Source organism: Candoia aspera, chromosome 15 (assembly GCF_035149785.1).
Source record: "Candoia aspera isolate rCanAsp1 chromosome 15, rCanAsp1.hap2, whole genome shotgun sequence".
NCBI lineage: Eukaryota > Metazoa > Chordata > Lepidosauria > Squamata > Boidae > Candoia > Candoia aspera.
In genome coordinates this window covers 9,969,263-9,986,997 of record NC_086167.1, presented here as the reverse complement: position 1 = coordinate 9,986,997, position 17,735 = coordinate 9,969,263, and the positions used below count along the sequence as shown (strand labels likewise).

At 46.4% G+C, this 17,735-nt stretch overlaps 1 protein-coding gene across 1 annotated transcript in view; it reads right to left on the bottom strand.

Moving 5' to 3' along the window:
- Positions 1-305: 305 nt before the first annotated feature.
- The window catches only part of HIC2 (HIC ZBTB transcriptional repressor 2), a 28,553-nt gene continuing 11,123 nt past the window's right edge, over positions 306-17,735 (bottom strand). The window contains exons 2-3 of the mRNA XM_063315703.1: positions 15,066-15,176; positions 306-2,188 (exon numbers count right to left, since the gene is read on the bottom strand). Of these exons, the coding sequence (XP_063171773.1) occupies positions 427-2,151 (1,725 nt within the window). The 5' untranslated portion in view covers positions 2,152-2,188; positions 15,066-15,176 and the 3' untranslated portion in view covers positions 306-426. The remainder of the gene's footprint in view (positions 2,189-15,065; positions 15,177-17,735) is intronic.

Genomic DNA, 17,735 nt, shown 5'->3' with positions numbered 1-17,735 from the left:
AGTCACAAAGACCATCCTACCCCCCCTCCCATGGGCCCCCCACTTTGAACTGTCATCAACCTGGAAGGAATTCCTAGACTACCCCTCGTTCCCTACACCAGGGCTCCACGTCATGCCCGCCGCTGATAGCGTTCCTTGTTCCGCTTTGACCCCACGGGCCCTGAGAGAAAAGCTGATGCAAAGGGAGGGGGTCAGCAGTTAACCTGGGGCAGGGGTTTCCTTGGAAGGGGGGGAGTGGAAAGACAGGGGGCGGGAGAGAGAGAGAGAGAGAGAGAGAGAGAGAAGTAAAGCTCTGTTTGGTTGAGACCTTCCATGACTGAAGAGGGAACAGAATGTCCCTTTCCGTAGAGTCTGTTTTTAAAGCAGCAAGTCTAAGGGATATTTGTGGTGGGTGGGGGCTCAGAGCTCACTGGAGAGACTTTGGCTTTATGTAGGAGAGGTATGCATTCGCAAGTGGCTGATGAGGTTGCGTTGCTGGGTAAACTTCCCGCCACACAGTTGACATTCGTAGGGCTTTTCCCCTGAGTGGACGCGCATGTGCTCGGTCAGTCGGTACTGCCGGGTGAAGCGCATCCCACACTCCTCGCAGGCAAAGGGCTTGAGGCCCAAGTGGCTGCGCATGTGCCGAGTCATGGTGCCCCGCTGAGTGAACATCTTGCCGCAGATGTTGCAAGGGAACGGCCGCGTCAGCCAGTGAGTCTTCTCGTGCTGCCGGAGGGTCGCTGGGTCTTTGTAGCTCTTCTCGCACACCGAGCACTTGAACGGCCGGGATTCTGAGGCGTAGGGCTGGCTGGGGTTGGAGAGGTCCTCGGCCTCCTCCTCTTTATCATCAAAGGCCCCTTCCTCCTTAATGTACAGCTCCTCTTCGGTGTGTTTCTCCACGTGGGCGTTGAGCTGTTCGGAGCTGGGAAAACCCTTCCCGCACGGGATGCAGACGTATAAGTTGTCCCCAAAGGCCACCGGTTCGTAGCCCTCCTGCCGGTAGATATAGTTGGCGCTGCTGTGCCCGCCGTTCTCGCTCTCGCTCTGCCCGCTGTCGTCGCTGTTCTCCTTGCCGTTCTCCACGTCCTCCTTGCAGGCGTGCAACGGCAGCTCCGGCCCGTAGGGGCCCAAGCCCAGGCCGTGCTCCGCCGACTTGCACAAGGGGCCCATCAGGATGCCGTTGGGCAGCCCCTCGCCCTCCTCGCCGCCTTTGCCCACGCCCTCCTTCCGGTCAAAGGCGCAATCCTTCTTGGCCCACTCCTTCTTGCGCGAGGAGTGGCGCAAGCTCTTCCGCTGGCTGCCTTCAGGGAGAGCCTGGCGGTCTTCACTCAAGTCCATTTCCATGGGCTCACAGTTGTCTATGAGGCTGGGAGGGGCTCCAGCGGTGGACTCTTCAAACAATGAGGCACTGTTGGCGGTGGGGGCCGAGGCGGGTCGGGGGGAGCCCCGCTGACTTTCACCGTGGGGGGCGTCGTCCTGGGGCGCTACAGCTGGCAGGGAGGGGCTCTTTTTGGACAGGTCAAGCCCAAGTTCCTGGTCCCCACAGCTCCCGTTGGTGCTGTTGCTGCCATCGCCACTGTTTTTGCCGAGGCCCCTGCTCAAGGGGTGAGAATTCTCTTGGCTGGAACTGCTGATAAAGACCTCATCATCTGAGACTTTCCCCTTTGGCATCTCCTTGGACTGAGAGCCCTTCATCCCTTCAGCTGACCCTGAATAACGAGTAATGACGGAAGCCGTGGCAAGCCTCTGACTCCGAGGTGGCCTCCCAACGCTGGAGGCCCCGCCTGCCCGCCCGGCGAATGACCTCCCATTGCGTTTGAGCTTCTTCCTGCAAAGGGCCGCCAAGTCAGGAAGCTGGAGGTAGCTTGCGGCGGTGAGGAGCGCATTGAAGTTCTGTTCACCAGGCTGGTCAGTCATTAAGAGCTTACCAGTATAAATGAAGTCCAAGATTTGCCGGAACACGGTAGGGTTGACCATGTCAGTATCTAAGTTGATCAGGTTGTCATGCAAGATGAGGGACTTGAAGTACATGCTGCTGGCTGCCAGGATGTTCTTGTGGGCACGGAAGAGGGCATTTTCGACAACAATGATCACATCACAAAGGAAACCTTTGGCTCGTTGCTGGTTAAGCTGTAGCAGCAATTGTTTGGCATGATTTGGCAGTTCCATCTCCACCTTGTCTTCCCTTTCCTGTTCACCTGATCACCTAAAAGAGAAGACAGGAAGAACAGCAATAACAAAGGTGAGTGCATTCCTCAACTTGGCTGGTATTTATTACAACAGTTCCTTTCCTAGGTACCCTCCAGATGTGTGGATTTCAATCCCCAGAATTCTCCATTAATGGCTACGCTAGCTGGGAATCCTGGGAGGTGAAGTTCACATATCTGGCAGGTCCCAAGACTGGGGAAAATTAATCATCTATTGCCTAAGACAATGCTCAAATCAAACATGTGTAACTCGGTGTTTTTAGATCCCTGTTCTCCCAGTAACAACCAGTGTACGAGAGCCATCATTGCTGTGGGCAGCCATAAAATGCTCCCAGCGTTCTCTTTCTCTTTGCTTTTTCAAGATCAAGAGGTCCAATCCGCTGATGGAACATTCCAAGTTATCCTGAAAAAGAACCACCATAGGACTGTTCAGACTTTGCAGGATTAGGATGATGACAGTGGAGGAAGGACACCTGAGGGATATTCCAACATTCAATTCTGAAGAACATCCCACCACTGAATAAAGTGATGGTCACTCTGCACATCTAGCTTCTATTTCTTTCAAATCTTCCTTCAGATTACATTACTGAATTTTGAGGGCGAGATACCGATTTTGATCACACTTCTACGCAGATCACTACCAGCCGTATTTCTAGCATCCCTCGAAAGCTTAAAAGAAATCAAACTGGAAATGTGGGACTTGGCTGTAGAAAAGAGTGCCTCCACTCCATTTCTGACATTCATGAAATGGTGTTGTGTGTGTGTGTGAGCTGGGAAGTCAGTCTATAAGTCCCAAAAGTGCTTTCTGGGACATTCACAGATTCAAGAAAAATGTCTGTTATTTAATTTCGCAGTGGGCTGAATTTAATTCCAAACTCTGGCAAATGCTTGCCAAACAGAAATTTCATGAGGCAACTCAGAAGAGATCCATCTTCTGATGTTTTGATTCATTTGTATTTACATGATGGAACTGTAGTCAAAGAGAACTGTTTTTATATTCTTTTACTGTGGATGTTTGACTGCACTTCTTTTGATGTATACGAACCACTGGGACTTTTAAAAATTGGGGTGGAGGGCCAACCCAATGAAGAAATAAATGATGATTTAGATTGTAATTCGAACTGTTGCTCACCAAAGGTTTTGGAAGTTTTTCAACTTCCACCATCCTAGCCAGCACCATTACCAATGATCAGAGGTGATGGGTTTCATTTCCAAACTATCTAGAAGGAACTAAGCTGGAGAAAGTTCCTGTAACTCAATGCTGGTAACCTAGCTAAATTCAAATGCCATCTTTAGGCCCACTGATAGGGCCACAAAGGTATGGTCAGGTACAAGAGATCTGGACTTTGTTAACCTTGAAAAGGTATTTTTATAGCTTACAGAAATAAGTCTTTGCAATATGAAATTGTGTTTCTACAGACATCTCAAGAGCAACTTCTAGAGCCCTCCTACCATTGATGTACCAGAATAGCTAATGGGTGCAGGCTTTATACCACTTTAACCAGGCCACATAGTACTATGAAAATGTTCTAAGTCACTAGTGGGGAAATATGCCTATGTCCTCCTGTCTCTATGCTCCTACAGTCATGGGAAAGCACCGTAAAGAAGGTGGGATTTCAAAAAGAAAGAAAAAAGATTTACACAAATACCTACAAAAATTGCCGTTCTACACTGACAGAGCCCCATGCTGGCATTTGAAGGTGAATGACATGACAGATATTAAAAGAAGCTAGGACTATCCACTTACCATACTTAGCTTAACAATATCTGAAGCAGAGGATCAACCACAATATTTGTGTAGAAGGCTGACCCTCCTCCAAATACTGTATAATTAGACTTTCTGCTTATTTTTTTTTCTTGCTAAAAAGAAAGGGGAAGAAGCTACATCCAGCGTGAAACGAACCCAAGATGTGAAAAAAGAATGAACATGAGAATATTAACCAGAAAGGTGAACACAAGGCCTTGTTCAAATTTCTTTAGGGTGAAAGAGGACCTGGAAAATGAAAGATGGGGAACTTGCAGTCATTTTAAAACAAATCATTTTCAATTCATCTTTGCTTGAAAAATGAATATTCATTTCTATTTTTACATTTTACCATCTATTCCCTTGGAATGTATTATTTATTTAAGATGATTGTTTTTATTGCATTGTTTTATTATATTTTGACTGCTATTTTATTCTTGTTTTATTGTAAACCGCCCAGAGTTGCTCTCTGAGTGAGATGGGCGGGGACTAAATTTGAAACATAAATAAATCAATATAAAATTCCTCTGAGCACGAGTTCCGAACAAAAATCAAAGTTCACAATGGTTTGATTGGTTGTACACTGTCTTGTTCTATTGGGATGGGAAACCAAACAGCTTGGAACAGCTGGTCCAGGTCAGAGAACACACACGTCTCTGGAACAGAAGAGCAAAAAAGTCAAATTTAAAAAGGGGAGGGATAATAAAATTGGGAGACTTCACCCAACCTGCTTGAAACTTGGCAGGCTGGATGAACAGGCAGGAACTGTAGAAGACCGCAATTTTGCTATTGCCTGGATAGAAAGACGGACAATTTTTTTTCAGTCAAATGCTAAAGGATCTATAAAATGCTGGAAGGAAAATCTCACAATGCAATGAATGGCACATAAATGGTATTCTGCTAGTCTGGTTTGCAGGCAGGGTCTAGACAGGCTGGCTGGGAATTCTGGGAGTTGAAGCCCACACATCTTCAAGTTGCCAAGGTTCAGAAACACTGGTCTAGAAAATAAAGAAACCCATTGCCTGCTTCAATTAAGAAAGGAAATCCATCAACCCATCCTTTATTGTTAAAAAAATGGCTGTCACAGAGCTTAAGGATACAAAGCTTAGGGATCGTCAACAAAAGGCTAAGCAAATTATTCAGGTGTGCCCCCCCACTAATTTCAGGAGAGCATCAGACTCATGACATTTGAATAATCTCATCTCCATGGCCTTGTAGAACAATGCTTAAATCCTACGCTAACTCAACGTTCCCACATTCAAACTTTTCACAAGATTACACCATGCATATTTTAGCCATGGATCAGGGAGGGGTGTGTTTGATTGTGAGTGTGAGTGTGTGTGGGTGATATAGCAGTTTGGATATGATTCCAAAATAGTGGTTTGGAACACACAAGGGTGTGAACATAACACCTGTCTATGACTCTTCAACGCAGCCACACTTCTTTCCCCAGTTTTAAAGTTAAAAACTTAGAAAGCTACTCAACATTTTAAAAAAGGGATGTGGAGTGGTTCAGCTCAGCTAGGTAGCAAAACTTGATCTGGACAAGCTTAGCAGGGTCAAACCTCATTAGTATTTGGATGGGAGCCTACTATGAAACCCCAGGGCTGAGATTGGGAAGACTGGATAATTGAACAAAAAGTCCTGGAAGAAGGCAAGGGAAACCATTTCTGTATTTTTGTGATGTGGGTGTGTCATGAAGTCCCTAGGAATTGAGTTTGACTCCCAGAAGATTAAATTGATATCCCTTGTTTACTGCACTACCCTGCCGTAAATATAGGTAAGCCTTTGAGCTACCAAGGTGTGCAAATTGGCTCTTGCCTATTCATCAAATTGAGTTGAAAAACTGGGTCAATCCAATTCCAATCCTTTAATTGATTCAAATGACCAAACTGCTTCATTTGCTAAAGGCTTTTTGATTAGGGAGGTAGAAAACATTCCCTTCCCTCCTCCCCCCACCCCTATCCATCCTGATCCAGCCATTTCAGTGCTGCCCACTGAACTTTTCACCATCCAAATAAGATTTGTTCAATCTGGTATGGGAAATGTCAAAGCTTAGTCTAACACAGGGTTTCTCCACCAGGGTTCCGTGGCACCCTTGGGTTCCACGAGAGGTCCCTAGGGGTTCCCTGGGAGATCACGATTTATTTAAAAAATTATTTCAAATTCAGGCAACTTCACATTAAAGAGGGAAGTTTCATTCTTCATTTTCAGTTTAAGAACACAGTGAATGCATCTAGACAGGCCAACCCGAGAAACTAATATAATGATTTTGCAACTCCTGGCCTACATTTGAGCCTGGCTGTGCAGGGGTTCCCCAAGGCAAGGGTTCCTCCAGGGTCAAAAGGTTGAGAAAGGCTGGTCTAACAGAAGAGAAGGAACAATGATCTGCCTAGTTTGAATAATCAGAGGCATCCTCGGAGGGGGGGATTTGACAAAAACAGCATTGCACCGTTGCAACGCAAGATCCTTCCTTTTGCAAGTGCATTATGATGTCACAAACACACAGACATGACAATTCTTCCATCATTTTGATGAAAGACCTACATCCTGCAGATGATGTCTTGGTTAATAAACAGAATTAAGTGGGAGAGGGGAAAAAATACCAACTTCCTAGGTGCTACTGACTCTACAGGAATTGCCAGATTTGCACTTACACACCCACCAAAGAAATGGCTCTCTGCCAACATTGCCTTGCACAATTAAAAGATGGGGGGCGGGGAGAGCAGCAAGAAACGACATAAAGTCTTAGCAGAACCGGCTTGTCCCAGGAGGAAAGACCATTGCCAAATGCACCGGAATGACAAAATAATAAGCAAATCAACAATATTTCAAAGCCACTCCCAACAGCCAAAATGAAGGGCTTGGAGGGTCTAAAATGCAAAAGCAGATTTTCACACCAAAGTGCTTTCGCCAGAAGCTGAAGACACACAGTGCAAAAATCATGCAGAAATGAGTAGGACTTGGTCCAGATGTCCCACGGATGGGACACGACGTGGGAATCTGTTGGGCTTTGAAAGGTCACACTGAGCCATTCAGTGGAGTTGGGTGGGCTGCATGGGAAGAACTGGGCATGGCCAGTCCAGGAAAGTGGGTGTGGTCAGGAAAAATACGTATGCTAAAATCACAGCACGAGGCAGTGCTTAGTTGACCTCTGTGGATTTCAGAGAAGCTAAGCAGGGTCTGGTTTGGTTAATTCAAGCCTGGGGAGATAGTCAGGAAATCTCAGGGTTCTAGGTTACACTGGGAAACTATCCGGAAGGTGGTTCTGGCCCACTACTTGTGGCCAAGAAAGCCCCAGAGATGTGTCCTGAGGTCTTCAGGTGTCAAGATCAGCTCAGAGAAGTTTTACTTAAAATCCTGAAATGAATGAAAACCTTTAGCAGCTCTCCTCAAAGCACCACACTGAAAGAAAGGAGGGCATCTGAATGGGAAGGCATGATGATTTTCAACAAAACATCCCAAGATTTAGCCCCAGAGGTACTGATGCAATGACATTCCCTGTGCAATCTGGGATGTTCTTAAGAATAGGGCAAGCAGAGGCAAAAGAGATGCTTACAAAAATTGCATTTGGCAGGGTAAGGGGTTAAGGATAAACCCTGCATCAAAGGACACTTCGTATGTTGGATCAACTGAGGAGCAGCACAAAGTTAAGCTGCCAATTTCAATGTTTTTGGGTGGGACCTGGGAGGGCCAGCTGGGAAAATTCCACTCCAGGCTGACTTTGCTCAAGATAAAAATCTAACATGCAGGGACTGAAGACTTGCATCATCAATTACACACTGTGTAAACAAAAAGGAAATGAGAAAGAGAAAATATCTCCAAGATGTCCCAGTCTAGAAGGTCAGGCCCAAGTGGAGACAGAAACCTGTATTGCCCAACAGAATGGCAAGGCTAAAAGGGAGAGACATGTCAGTTGGGCCCAAAAGGCAGTTCCCCACATCTGTAACACAAACAAGGATTGTCTATCATTATTATGGTGGCAATTGTAAGATGTGCCGCTTAACTAAAGCTCGTTGGGCAGATGACAATCTAACTAAAACACTGGGAACAGGACACCAATAAAATAATAGCATTCAATTCATACAGCCCAAGAGAGAGACTCTAAAAAATAGAAACTACTTTTCCAGTTTAGTGCTGATACTTAACAAATTATTAAAACATTGAATCATTCTTGCACGGCCAAAGAAACAGTGTGCACTGTCATGCTTGCTATTATCCATGCTCAAGGATAAACCTAAATTTTATTTATTTGTTCTTCAAATTTCCATCGCCACCCATTCCCCCCAAAAAGGGGGACTCTGGGCGGTTTACAACAAAATTATTTTATGTAGTCGAAAGCGAGATTTATCATCATTAAGCTTGGGGACCAAATCTGCAACAGTTAGAAGCTCCTCTCCCCACCAGAAATAATCTAAATACCAACAATGGCAGAACTTCCCAATCAACAGCATGGTTGGCATGCACAGCCTGTTGCCTTTTTTTTTGCAGAGATCTGGATTTTCTAAGAGGACTCGGTTGGAAACTCTGTCCGTATTTGAATCAAATCCTGAGCAAGGAGCTTCTACGTTGCAGTGTTTGCAGGAACCCACTTGCAAAAACTGATCTTCTACCACTGCAGTGCTTGATGGAACCCGTGTGCAAAAACTGATCTACCCAGTAGCGTTTTACAGAACTCACTTGCAGAAAACTGATTTCGAAAACCACAAACACTCTCCTAGTCGCTTGGTCAAACAACTAACTGATTAAAAAGATGCTTCTCAAATCAAAACGGAGCCTCTTTTTAACAGCAAATGGGTAAACAGTTCTCATTTTTTAAAAAATAAATGCCTTCTTATAAAGCCTGCAGCTGGCAAATTTCATCTTAAGAGGCATCTCCTCCCCTGAGAAAGAGAGGAAAGAGGAAATGCCTTTAAGCCGATGCTTCTGCAATGCACGAACATGTATGTGCACCACCAAAACATGTACCACAGCCTCCCTCTCATTTTTTTTTCCATGTATGCAAATCTATGCAGATAGAATTGGTCCATCAGCTAAAGCATCACATGGGTTGATCACATGAAACTCCTGTGTAAAGCTTACACCAGAATGTAATAGAAACTCTGCTGGATTAAATCGGAAGTCCCTCTTGGCCTGTTTTTAATGCCTGGAGGGGACAAACAAGATTAGGATACAAGAGCAACACTCCTCTTTCCTAACAGCATTCCTCAGTTTCTCCCTCCAGTCCTGGAATTTCTATTTAGCGATCACAAACAACTAGCCTTCTAGTAGTTCTCTTTTCACCGGAAAGTCTACTGCATACAAAAGTTCAGTAGTATCCCCCAAATATTTTTAAAACTCCCTTTTAAACCTTAATGGCTATTGCTTGGCTGCTCTGAACATGCATCTGCAAAACAGCAGTTGGGAAAAATCTTATGCCAGTAGCCAACTTGACTTCTGTTTGGGATGAAAAAGAGCAAGACACCTTGCCACCGTATTGACTGTGAGTGTTTCAATTCCCAGAATCCTCAGCAATGGTTAAGCTGCCTGGGGAATTCTGGGACTCGATGTCCACGCATCTGGCAGATACCCAAGTTGGAAAAAGCCATTCTAAACACTTTACTGGTGTCTCAAAGTCCTGAATGAAACTTGGCATCCATCCATCCATCTCTTCTTACCTATTCTATCTATCCATATCTATCTATCTATCTATCTATCTATCTATCATCATCATCTCTTCTTACCTTCTCTATCCGTATCCATATCCATCACCTCTTACCTTCTCTATCCATATCCATCATCTCTTCTTGCCTTCTCTATCCATATCCATCATCTCTTCTTACCTTCTCTATCCATATCCATATCCATCATCTCTTCTTACCTTCTCTATCCATATCCATATCCATCATCTCTTACCTTCTCTATCCGTATCCATATCCATCATCTCTTACCTTCTCTATCCGTATCCGTATCCATATCCATCATCTCTTACCTTCTCTATCCATATCCATATCCATCACCTCTTACCTTCTCTATCCATATCCATATCCATCATCTCTTCTTACCTTCTCTATCCATATCCATATCCATCATCTCTTACCTTCTCTATCCATATCCATATCCATCACCCCTTCTTACCTTCTCTATCCATATCCATATCCATCACCCCTTCTTACCTTCTCTATCCATATCCATATCCATATCCATCACCTCTTCTTACCTTCTCTATCCATATCCATATCCATCACCCCTTCTTACCTTCTCTATCCATATCCATATCCATCACCTGTTCTTACCTTCTCTATCCATATCCATATCCATCACCTGTTCTTACCTTCTCTATCCATATCCATATCCATCACCTCTTCTTACCTTCTCTATCCATATCCATATCCATCACCTGTTCTTACCTTCTCTATCCATATCCATATCCATCACCTCTTCTTACCTTCTCTATCCATATCCATATCCATCACCTCTTCTTACCTTCTCTATCCATATCCATAGCCATCATCTCTTACCTTCTCTATCCATATCCATAGCCATCACCTCTTACCTTCTCTATCCATATCCATATCCATATCCATCACCTCTTACCTTCTCTATCCATATCCATATCCATCACCTCTTCTTACCTTCTCTATCCATATCCATATCCATCACCTCTTCTTACCTTCTCTATCCATATCCATATCCATCACCTCTTCTTACCTTCTCTATCCATATCCATATCCATATCTACTTACCTATTCACTTTATCTATATCTATCCATCTATCTCTTATCTACTGTACCTATGTATCTACCTACCTACCTTCTCTGTCTATCTTCTGAACATGTGTTATGAATCCCACTCTTTAAATTAGGGGTGGGCTTAGGTGGTCTGCTAGACACTGAGGAACTACAATTCCCAACATCCCCATCAGTTGAGGCTGCTGCAAATTGTCTCTGACAGCCCACTGCCATTTTCATATGACTTCACATATTCTGAAACATATTACACCAGTCCTGCTGCACCGGGTGGGGGCTCCGCAATTCATTTTACTAAGACAGGTCCCAAATCTGTGCCGTAAAGTCTCGCCTGCCGACACTGCGGTCTGGTTCATCCCAGTTTCTTTTGACTGATCCCTCTCTCTTCTGGTTCACCTTGGGGAAATCTATGGACTAAAGTAAGTCCTAAGAGAAATCTGATTTTAAATCAAGTTTTTTTGGCAAAATATGTGTTCACAAATTAGACTCCCTAGGAGAAGTTGCACACGAGACCTCGTATTTGGCAAAGGGTTAAGCAACAATAGCAGGCCCGGATTTTAAAAAACCACAAGAGATTTATTAAAACCCTAGGAGAATAAAATGGGTCAGATTTCTGGACTCACAGCCTGCACATCCCTCTCGAATGGTCTCAACTTGCGTTCGGCAAGACCTTGGGCGTTCTTCTGATAGAGCCATTGCCTTGATTCCCCCCACCCCCAACCCAGGCCCAGCTCAAAGTAATTGAGAGAAGAGATGAGCCAGCAAAAGCATCATTTGTGCTGAGGCTGTGATAGCAAAAAAAAAAAAAAAAAGGGGGGGGTCCTTCTCTCTCCCAGCGCAGGCAAACTGCTGGACCTCAAGGCAGAGCTGGCAAAATCTCGGCCCCAAAGAGCACAGCAGAGCAGCGAGAGGCAGCCAGGCGAGATCAATCAAGGGGGAAAATTGAGGCAGTCCAGTCAAAGGGGGAGCAGTGGCACTGGGGGTCTGCCCTCTTTGGCCGACCGACCTCAACCAGCCTTTCCCTGGGACGTGCTGGCTGGGGATGATGGGTGGCTTGAGCCCAATAAAGGGGGAGGATTAACTAAGGGAGGAGTGTGCCCTTGCCCTGGACTTGGGGCTGCGGAGTAGCAAAATCTGGACCCAAGAAAGAGAAGGCAACTGGCACAGACACAGGGCGTCTTCTAAAAGCCAATGTGGGTCCCAGGTGCCCAAGGAGGCTGGAGGTCAAACTGGGGCACTGAGAACAGAGAGTGACGTGACAATGTGGGGCGGGGGGGTGTCCCCTCTCCCCTCCCCATGAAAACAGCCCAAGGAAGATGAAGCAATGAAGGGACCTCCACTAAATACTGTTGAACACCGGACTCTATTTGCTGCAGGCGGACCACAGCCATTCATCGTCCCTTGGCAGGGCTTTCCGACAACCGAGTCACCCTAGGCGAGGCCTCTCCGGGCAGCACGCACCAACCCTGCCTTTTCAACTCTGATGCTGACTTCTAAACATTTAATCCCACAGCTGCAAAAGTTCAGAGCCGCAGCGAGAAAAAGGGGAACATTTCCTTTCTGCCTCGAGCTCTGAACTCCTGACTCGGTTCCTCAAAATGAACAGCTATCTTAGAAACACTCAGCGGCAGGGCTGTTCCATTAAAAGGGGGAAAAAAAAAATCCAGAGCACAGGTCGTCATTTCAACAGTTTGTGACGGCTTTCCACCCAATGTCCTCACCAACCCGCAAGAGCCTTAGTTCTAATGCAGGGCAACGTCCCCGTCCACCCCCCGCTTTGCAGAACAGGACATTCAAAACGTAGCAGCAATGGCGTGTGGATGGAAGGTGGCGTCCGCAGCACGCGTTGGCTGAGCATAGCTTGATGGGGCATCCGTGGGAAGGGGGTAGGGATAGGTGAGGGACTGGGAATAATGCAGCCTTCTGCCAAGCAGCTTTGCTGACTAAAGGAAAAAAATCGGTTGGCCTGCACTCTCTCTGCCAGATTGGCTTGGCTCTGCTCCCCGTTCCCTGCATCCTCATCTTCTCCCCTGGGAATTCAGAGCGAAGATCATATTGTGCTTGTTGCAATGGCCAGGGCATTACTAATGTGCTTGCCAGGAGGGGGACAAAAAAGGGGATATTTTCCCAAGTAAGGGCCTCGTGTGGCACAGAGTGGTAGGTGGCAGTATTGCAACCGAAACTCTCCCCGCAACCTGAGTTCGATCCCAGCGGAAGCTGGATTCTCTCTCGGGCAGCCGGCTCAGGTCGACTCAGCCTTCCATCCTCCCAAGGTCGGTAAAATGAGCACCCGACTTGCTGGGGAAGGTGACAACTGGGGAAGGCAATGGCAAGCCACCCTGCTATAATCTGCCAAGAAAATGTCGCGAAAGCGGTGTCCCCCAGAGGTCAGACATGACTCGGTGCTTGCACAGGGGACCTTTCACCTTTCATTTCCTCAAGTGCGGTGCAGAGAGCGCATCTGCGGCTGGCAATATAAATGTTGCCCTGGCAGGTGCCTCGAATCTCTCTTGCTGCTCAGAATCAAACCAAGGAAAGCACCCTTCATATCAAGCTTTTGCCTAGAAGGGTGCCCCTGAGCTTTCTCCACCCTGGATGAGCTCCAGAAGTGCAGACTTCCATTCCCCGGCCAGCAAAGGCTTCGTTGAGAGCTTATACCCACACGCCTCGGATGCATCTGGGCTGGGCAACGTGGGTTGAAATCGTTACTGTACGAGCTGCCTTTTTTTCGGGTGCCATTGCAGAAAGTGCAACTTAGCAAGCTCAGCACTCTGCGAACTGATTTATTAATATGGACCAAGGCCGTGCAAAGCTTTAGATGGGATTCCCAAAAGGTGTTTCGCAGCCCGCAGGAGTGCAAACACCACACCCATGTGCAATTCTTTAAAGCGGCTGTGCCGTCTCTTCTGCAGCTCCCACGTGGTCTACTGAATCCACATCCAGTTATACAGGCAGTTCTCACTTAACAACCACAATTGAGAACAGAATTTCAGTTGCTAAGCGAAGCGGTCACTGAGCAAATCCAACCTGATTTTATGACCTTTTTTGCGGTGGTCATTAAGAGAATCACCATGGTCATTAAGCAAATCGTGCAGTCTTTAAGCAAATCTGGCTTCCCCCATTGATTTCGCTTGTTAGAAACCAGCTGGGAAGGTTACAAATGGTGATTTGTGACCCCGGGACAATCATTATAAGCGCAAGCCAGTTGCCAAGTGCCCGAATTTTGATCACGTGACCGCGGGGACATTGCAACGGTCATAAGCGTGAGGACCAGTTGCAAGTCACTTTTTTTAGTGCCGTCATAACTTCGAAGAGTCTTTAAACTAACGGTCGCTAAGTGAGGACTACCTGTATACTGTTGGTAAAACCTGGCATACTTTGACTGCTTAATGATCTTGCAGTAAACTCTATTTTGTTTTACCTGCTGTTAACTTGTTAAATGATGGTCAGGACTGTAATAAAAATACCAATACAAATTCAGGGTCTGCCAGCTAGATTAGTACTTGGATCTCAGGACCGGAGGCTGGACTAAAACCATCTTGGAATAAAGCCACAAAAAACACCAAAACTTGTCTCAAAGGACTCTTTCTTTCACCAGCAACTTCTAAAGATCAGCTGTGGCACCGTCCATGCTGGCTGGGGAATTCTGGGAGTTGAAGTCCACATATCTTAAAGTAGCCAAGTTTGAGACAGGGCCTCCACTGATACCACCACTAGAAGGCAAAATGTTACAGCTCCCCTAAATTAAGAGGTTCTGCCCCAAAAAAGCAGAAGGGGGGGAAGTTCTTCAGAGAAAGAACGCATGCACACTTTGCTTCCCGAAAACAAAACCCGCTCAGTTTAACTGCACATTGCTTCACAATTCCCTCTCCTCTTCTTTAGCCTTCCTCTCGATATCATCACACACCCTTCTGCTTATTTAAGCTTTATCCTGGCATCCAAGGACAGCAAGCAAAGCGAGCCTCGTGGCCACGGAAGGCGGCTCGCACCAGGTTCAGCCGTGGCACCTTCCTTGCATAAAGAAGCCACTGGCTGTGTCCGTGCAAGCAAAAAATGCAGGATCTCGGCCAGGAGAGCAAAGCCTTCATGCAGGGTGCGGACCCAGCCCTGGGGCCTGTGCAGCTGAAGGTGTCCAAGGCTGAGTCGAAGCAGACAGCAAGGTGGTCCTGGGAGAGGAGAAAACCTTGCCTTTTCGCCCGGGGGTGGGGGGCAAGCCCATGCCAACCGAGAGGAGGAGGGAAGCCACACACAGAACAATACATTCATTGGTGCAAAAGTGGTGTCTAAGTGCCAGGGAGGGGGCGAGGGATACAGAGAGGGGGACGGGGGACGGGGTTTCCTGATGCACACGTGGAGGCCTCGAGGGTTAAAAAGGCAGGCTAGTCCTGTGTGTTTGCCGCTTACCATGGCAGGTACACTGGGCTAAAGATAACTCCATTCCACACCCTCGACGGTCCCCATGCCGTTCCATTGAACACACAACAGGCACGCTGAATGGAGAACCAGCGGGGATCACTGTTAAATGCAATTAAGAAACTGCAATCAAACGGAAACGTCCGTAGCAAACAGAAAGGGGAAGGGGGAGAGAGAGAGAGAGGGGGGAGAGAAGGACCAGGTCATTGCTGAATCTCAGGAAGCCCGGCCTCATTTAAGGCTCTGGGAGGGCAGGGCGCCCTTTGGAGCAGTTTCAAACGTGGCCCGCCAGGCGTGGACTCCTAAAAGGGCCATGTCTGGAGAGGACTGAAGACCTCAGGGAGCCGTCTTGTTCTGCGGCATGCAGCCAATGTGCGCAAACGTCAGGTTGGTGTATTTCGATCAGCTAACCCAGGATTTCTCAACCTTAGCAACTTTAAGATGGGTGGACTTCAACTCCCAGAATTCCCCAGCCAGCCATGCTAGCTGGGGAATTCTGGGAGTTGGAGTCCACCCATCTTAAAGTGGTTGAGGTTGAGAAACATTGAACTAACCGATCCTTTCCACAGCAGGGTGAGTCCCCAAATCCTTTCATCCTTGACTCTTCCATCTTGCAACTTGTCTTCCCCGCCTGCAATGAATTTTTACCCAAAAAGCCACCTTACTGAGAAAGGTCCCTTGCTTTGGGCCACTTTCAGCTGCTAAACAAACAAACAAACAATCCGCAACCTGACCAAGGATTAACTTGGTTCCACCCAACCCTTCCCCAGACTTGGCCCATCCAGATGTTCTGGATGGTATCACCCACCATGGCAGGCAGTCAGGGATGATGGGATGTCTGTTCAAAATGCCTACAGAGAAAGGTGAAAGGTGCTATCAGTTGCATTCTTCCGTAAACCCAAGGGATCGTGCGTTCTGTTTTTCTCACAAACACACACTGCAATCTTTTAATCTAGATTTTCCCATGATTTTAAGACTCACAAGTCTCCTACCCTAAACAGTTCTGCATGCCTTCAGATTGCAAATGGGACATTCTCTACTGAGAAGAATCCCTTACATGGAAAACCAGCACCCCAGATAAAATGTCTAGCTTAGCCTCTCTCCTGACAGGCAACCATTCTATCTGCAGGGCGCATTAAATTACAGGAATAAGTCTCTGAGACGAGGCTTACAAAGCACATCTTTTTGAAGAAGGACGATGGGGAAGGAAGAGCGGAATGAAGCTAGGGAAAAAAAATTGCAAAAACCAAAGAAAAATAGGATGCTATTCAAGTTATCATTTGAAGATACTCCGTAGGATGCCTGCTCTCTATAGACAAGGTGATCCTAGCCCAAGGGGTGGGTCGATATTTGAGCACGACTTAAAACTGAAGTCACCACAAAAGCAAGCGAGCCTGAGAATCCTTGTGCTTGCCGAAATGCAAAAATGCCCATTGAGCCTTATTGCTGGCAAAAGGTCTAATTTGAAACTCTATAAAAACAGACACAACCCCAGCACACAACGCTCAGTCCTTCCAAAGGGCTTATCAAGGAATGTGCAATGAATAAATAAATAAAATCCAGTTTTATGAATACCTGGCAGTTGGGTTCTCTGAGTTTCGGGAGATAAATACCAAGATATTTCTGCAGTTTTCTGCAAACTTGTCAGCCTGCATCCCAGCAAAGCTTTCTCAGTGCAATTGATCTGAAAAGTTGAACTGATCTGAACGGCTACTCGGATCTGCACTGGGGCAAAACATCTGTACGAAACCTGATCAATAACTTAGTATTGATCTCCCAAAGCCAAGAACTCGACTACTAAGTATGCATAGCAAACCTATTCCAAGAGACCCACCAGTTTTATAGCTCATCTAATAGATACAGGTAGTCCTCAACTTACGGCCATTCGTTTAACGACGGTCCAAAGTTAGGACGGCCTTGGAATGGGTGCTTTACAGCCCATAAGACACTTCTGAGCATCGCAAACCATTGCACCACCACTCCGCGGTCACAGGATCGCACTTCGGGTGCTTGGCAACCAGCTCACATTTATGACTGGTTGCAGCGTCCCATGGTCACGTGATTGTGTTTTGCAACTTTTTCGCTGTCTTCCAGCAAAAAACGCCCATTGGGGAAGCTGGATTCACTTAACGACCGCTGTAAAAATGGTCGTAACATCGGGTCTGGTCATACGGTGACTCGACTTATGACCACAACAACTTATGATGGAAATTCCCAATTGTGCTCTAAGTCGAGGGCTACCTGAAATAAATTAAGAGATGGGGCTGAACCAAACAGTATTCTTTGTCTCTCTTTTTCTCTCAATCCTGCACTCTCCCTTCTCGGTTTCCAAGTACTACAGTCTCATGGCATGGCAGAGTAGTCCAAATGACATTAAGGTAATGCTGGGAAGGGGAAGCGACATGACACGTATCCTCTGCAAGCATGACACGAAATCTCCAGACTTGACTGACTCACCTGATTCATGAAACCCACATGAAGTCAACGGTATGGTGTTTTTATAGGGTTGTGTGTGAAAACAAGCCACCTAACTCATGTTAAACTATGGCCACTGGGAGTGTTAAAGAAAAATTAACACTCAAAAACTCTAAAACAGTGGCAGCCTAGAAATAGGCTTTGGAAGCCAGTCTCCGCTGAAAAACAGGCTTAGGATTGAAGAAC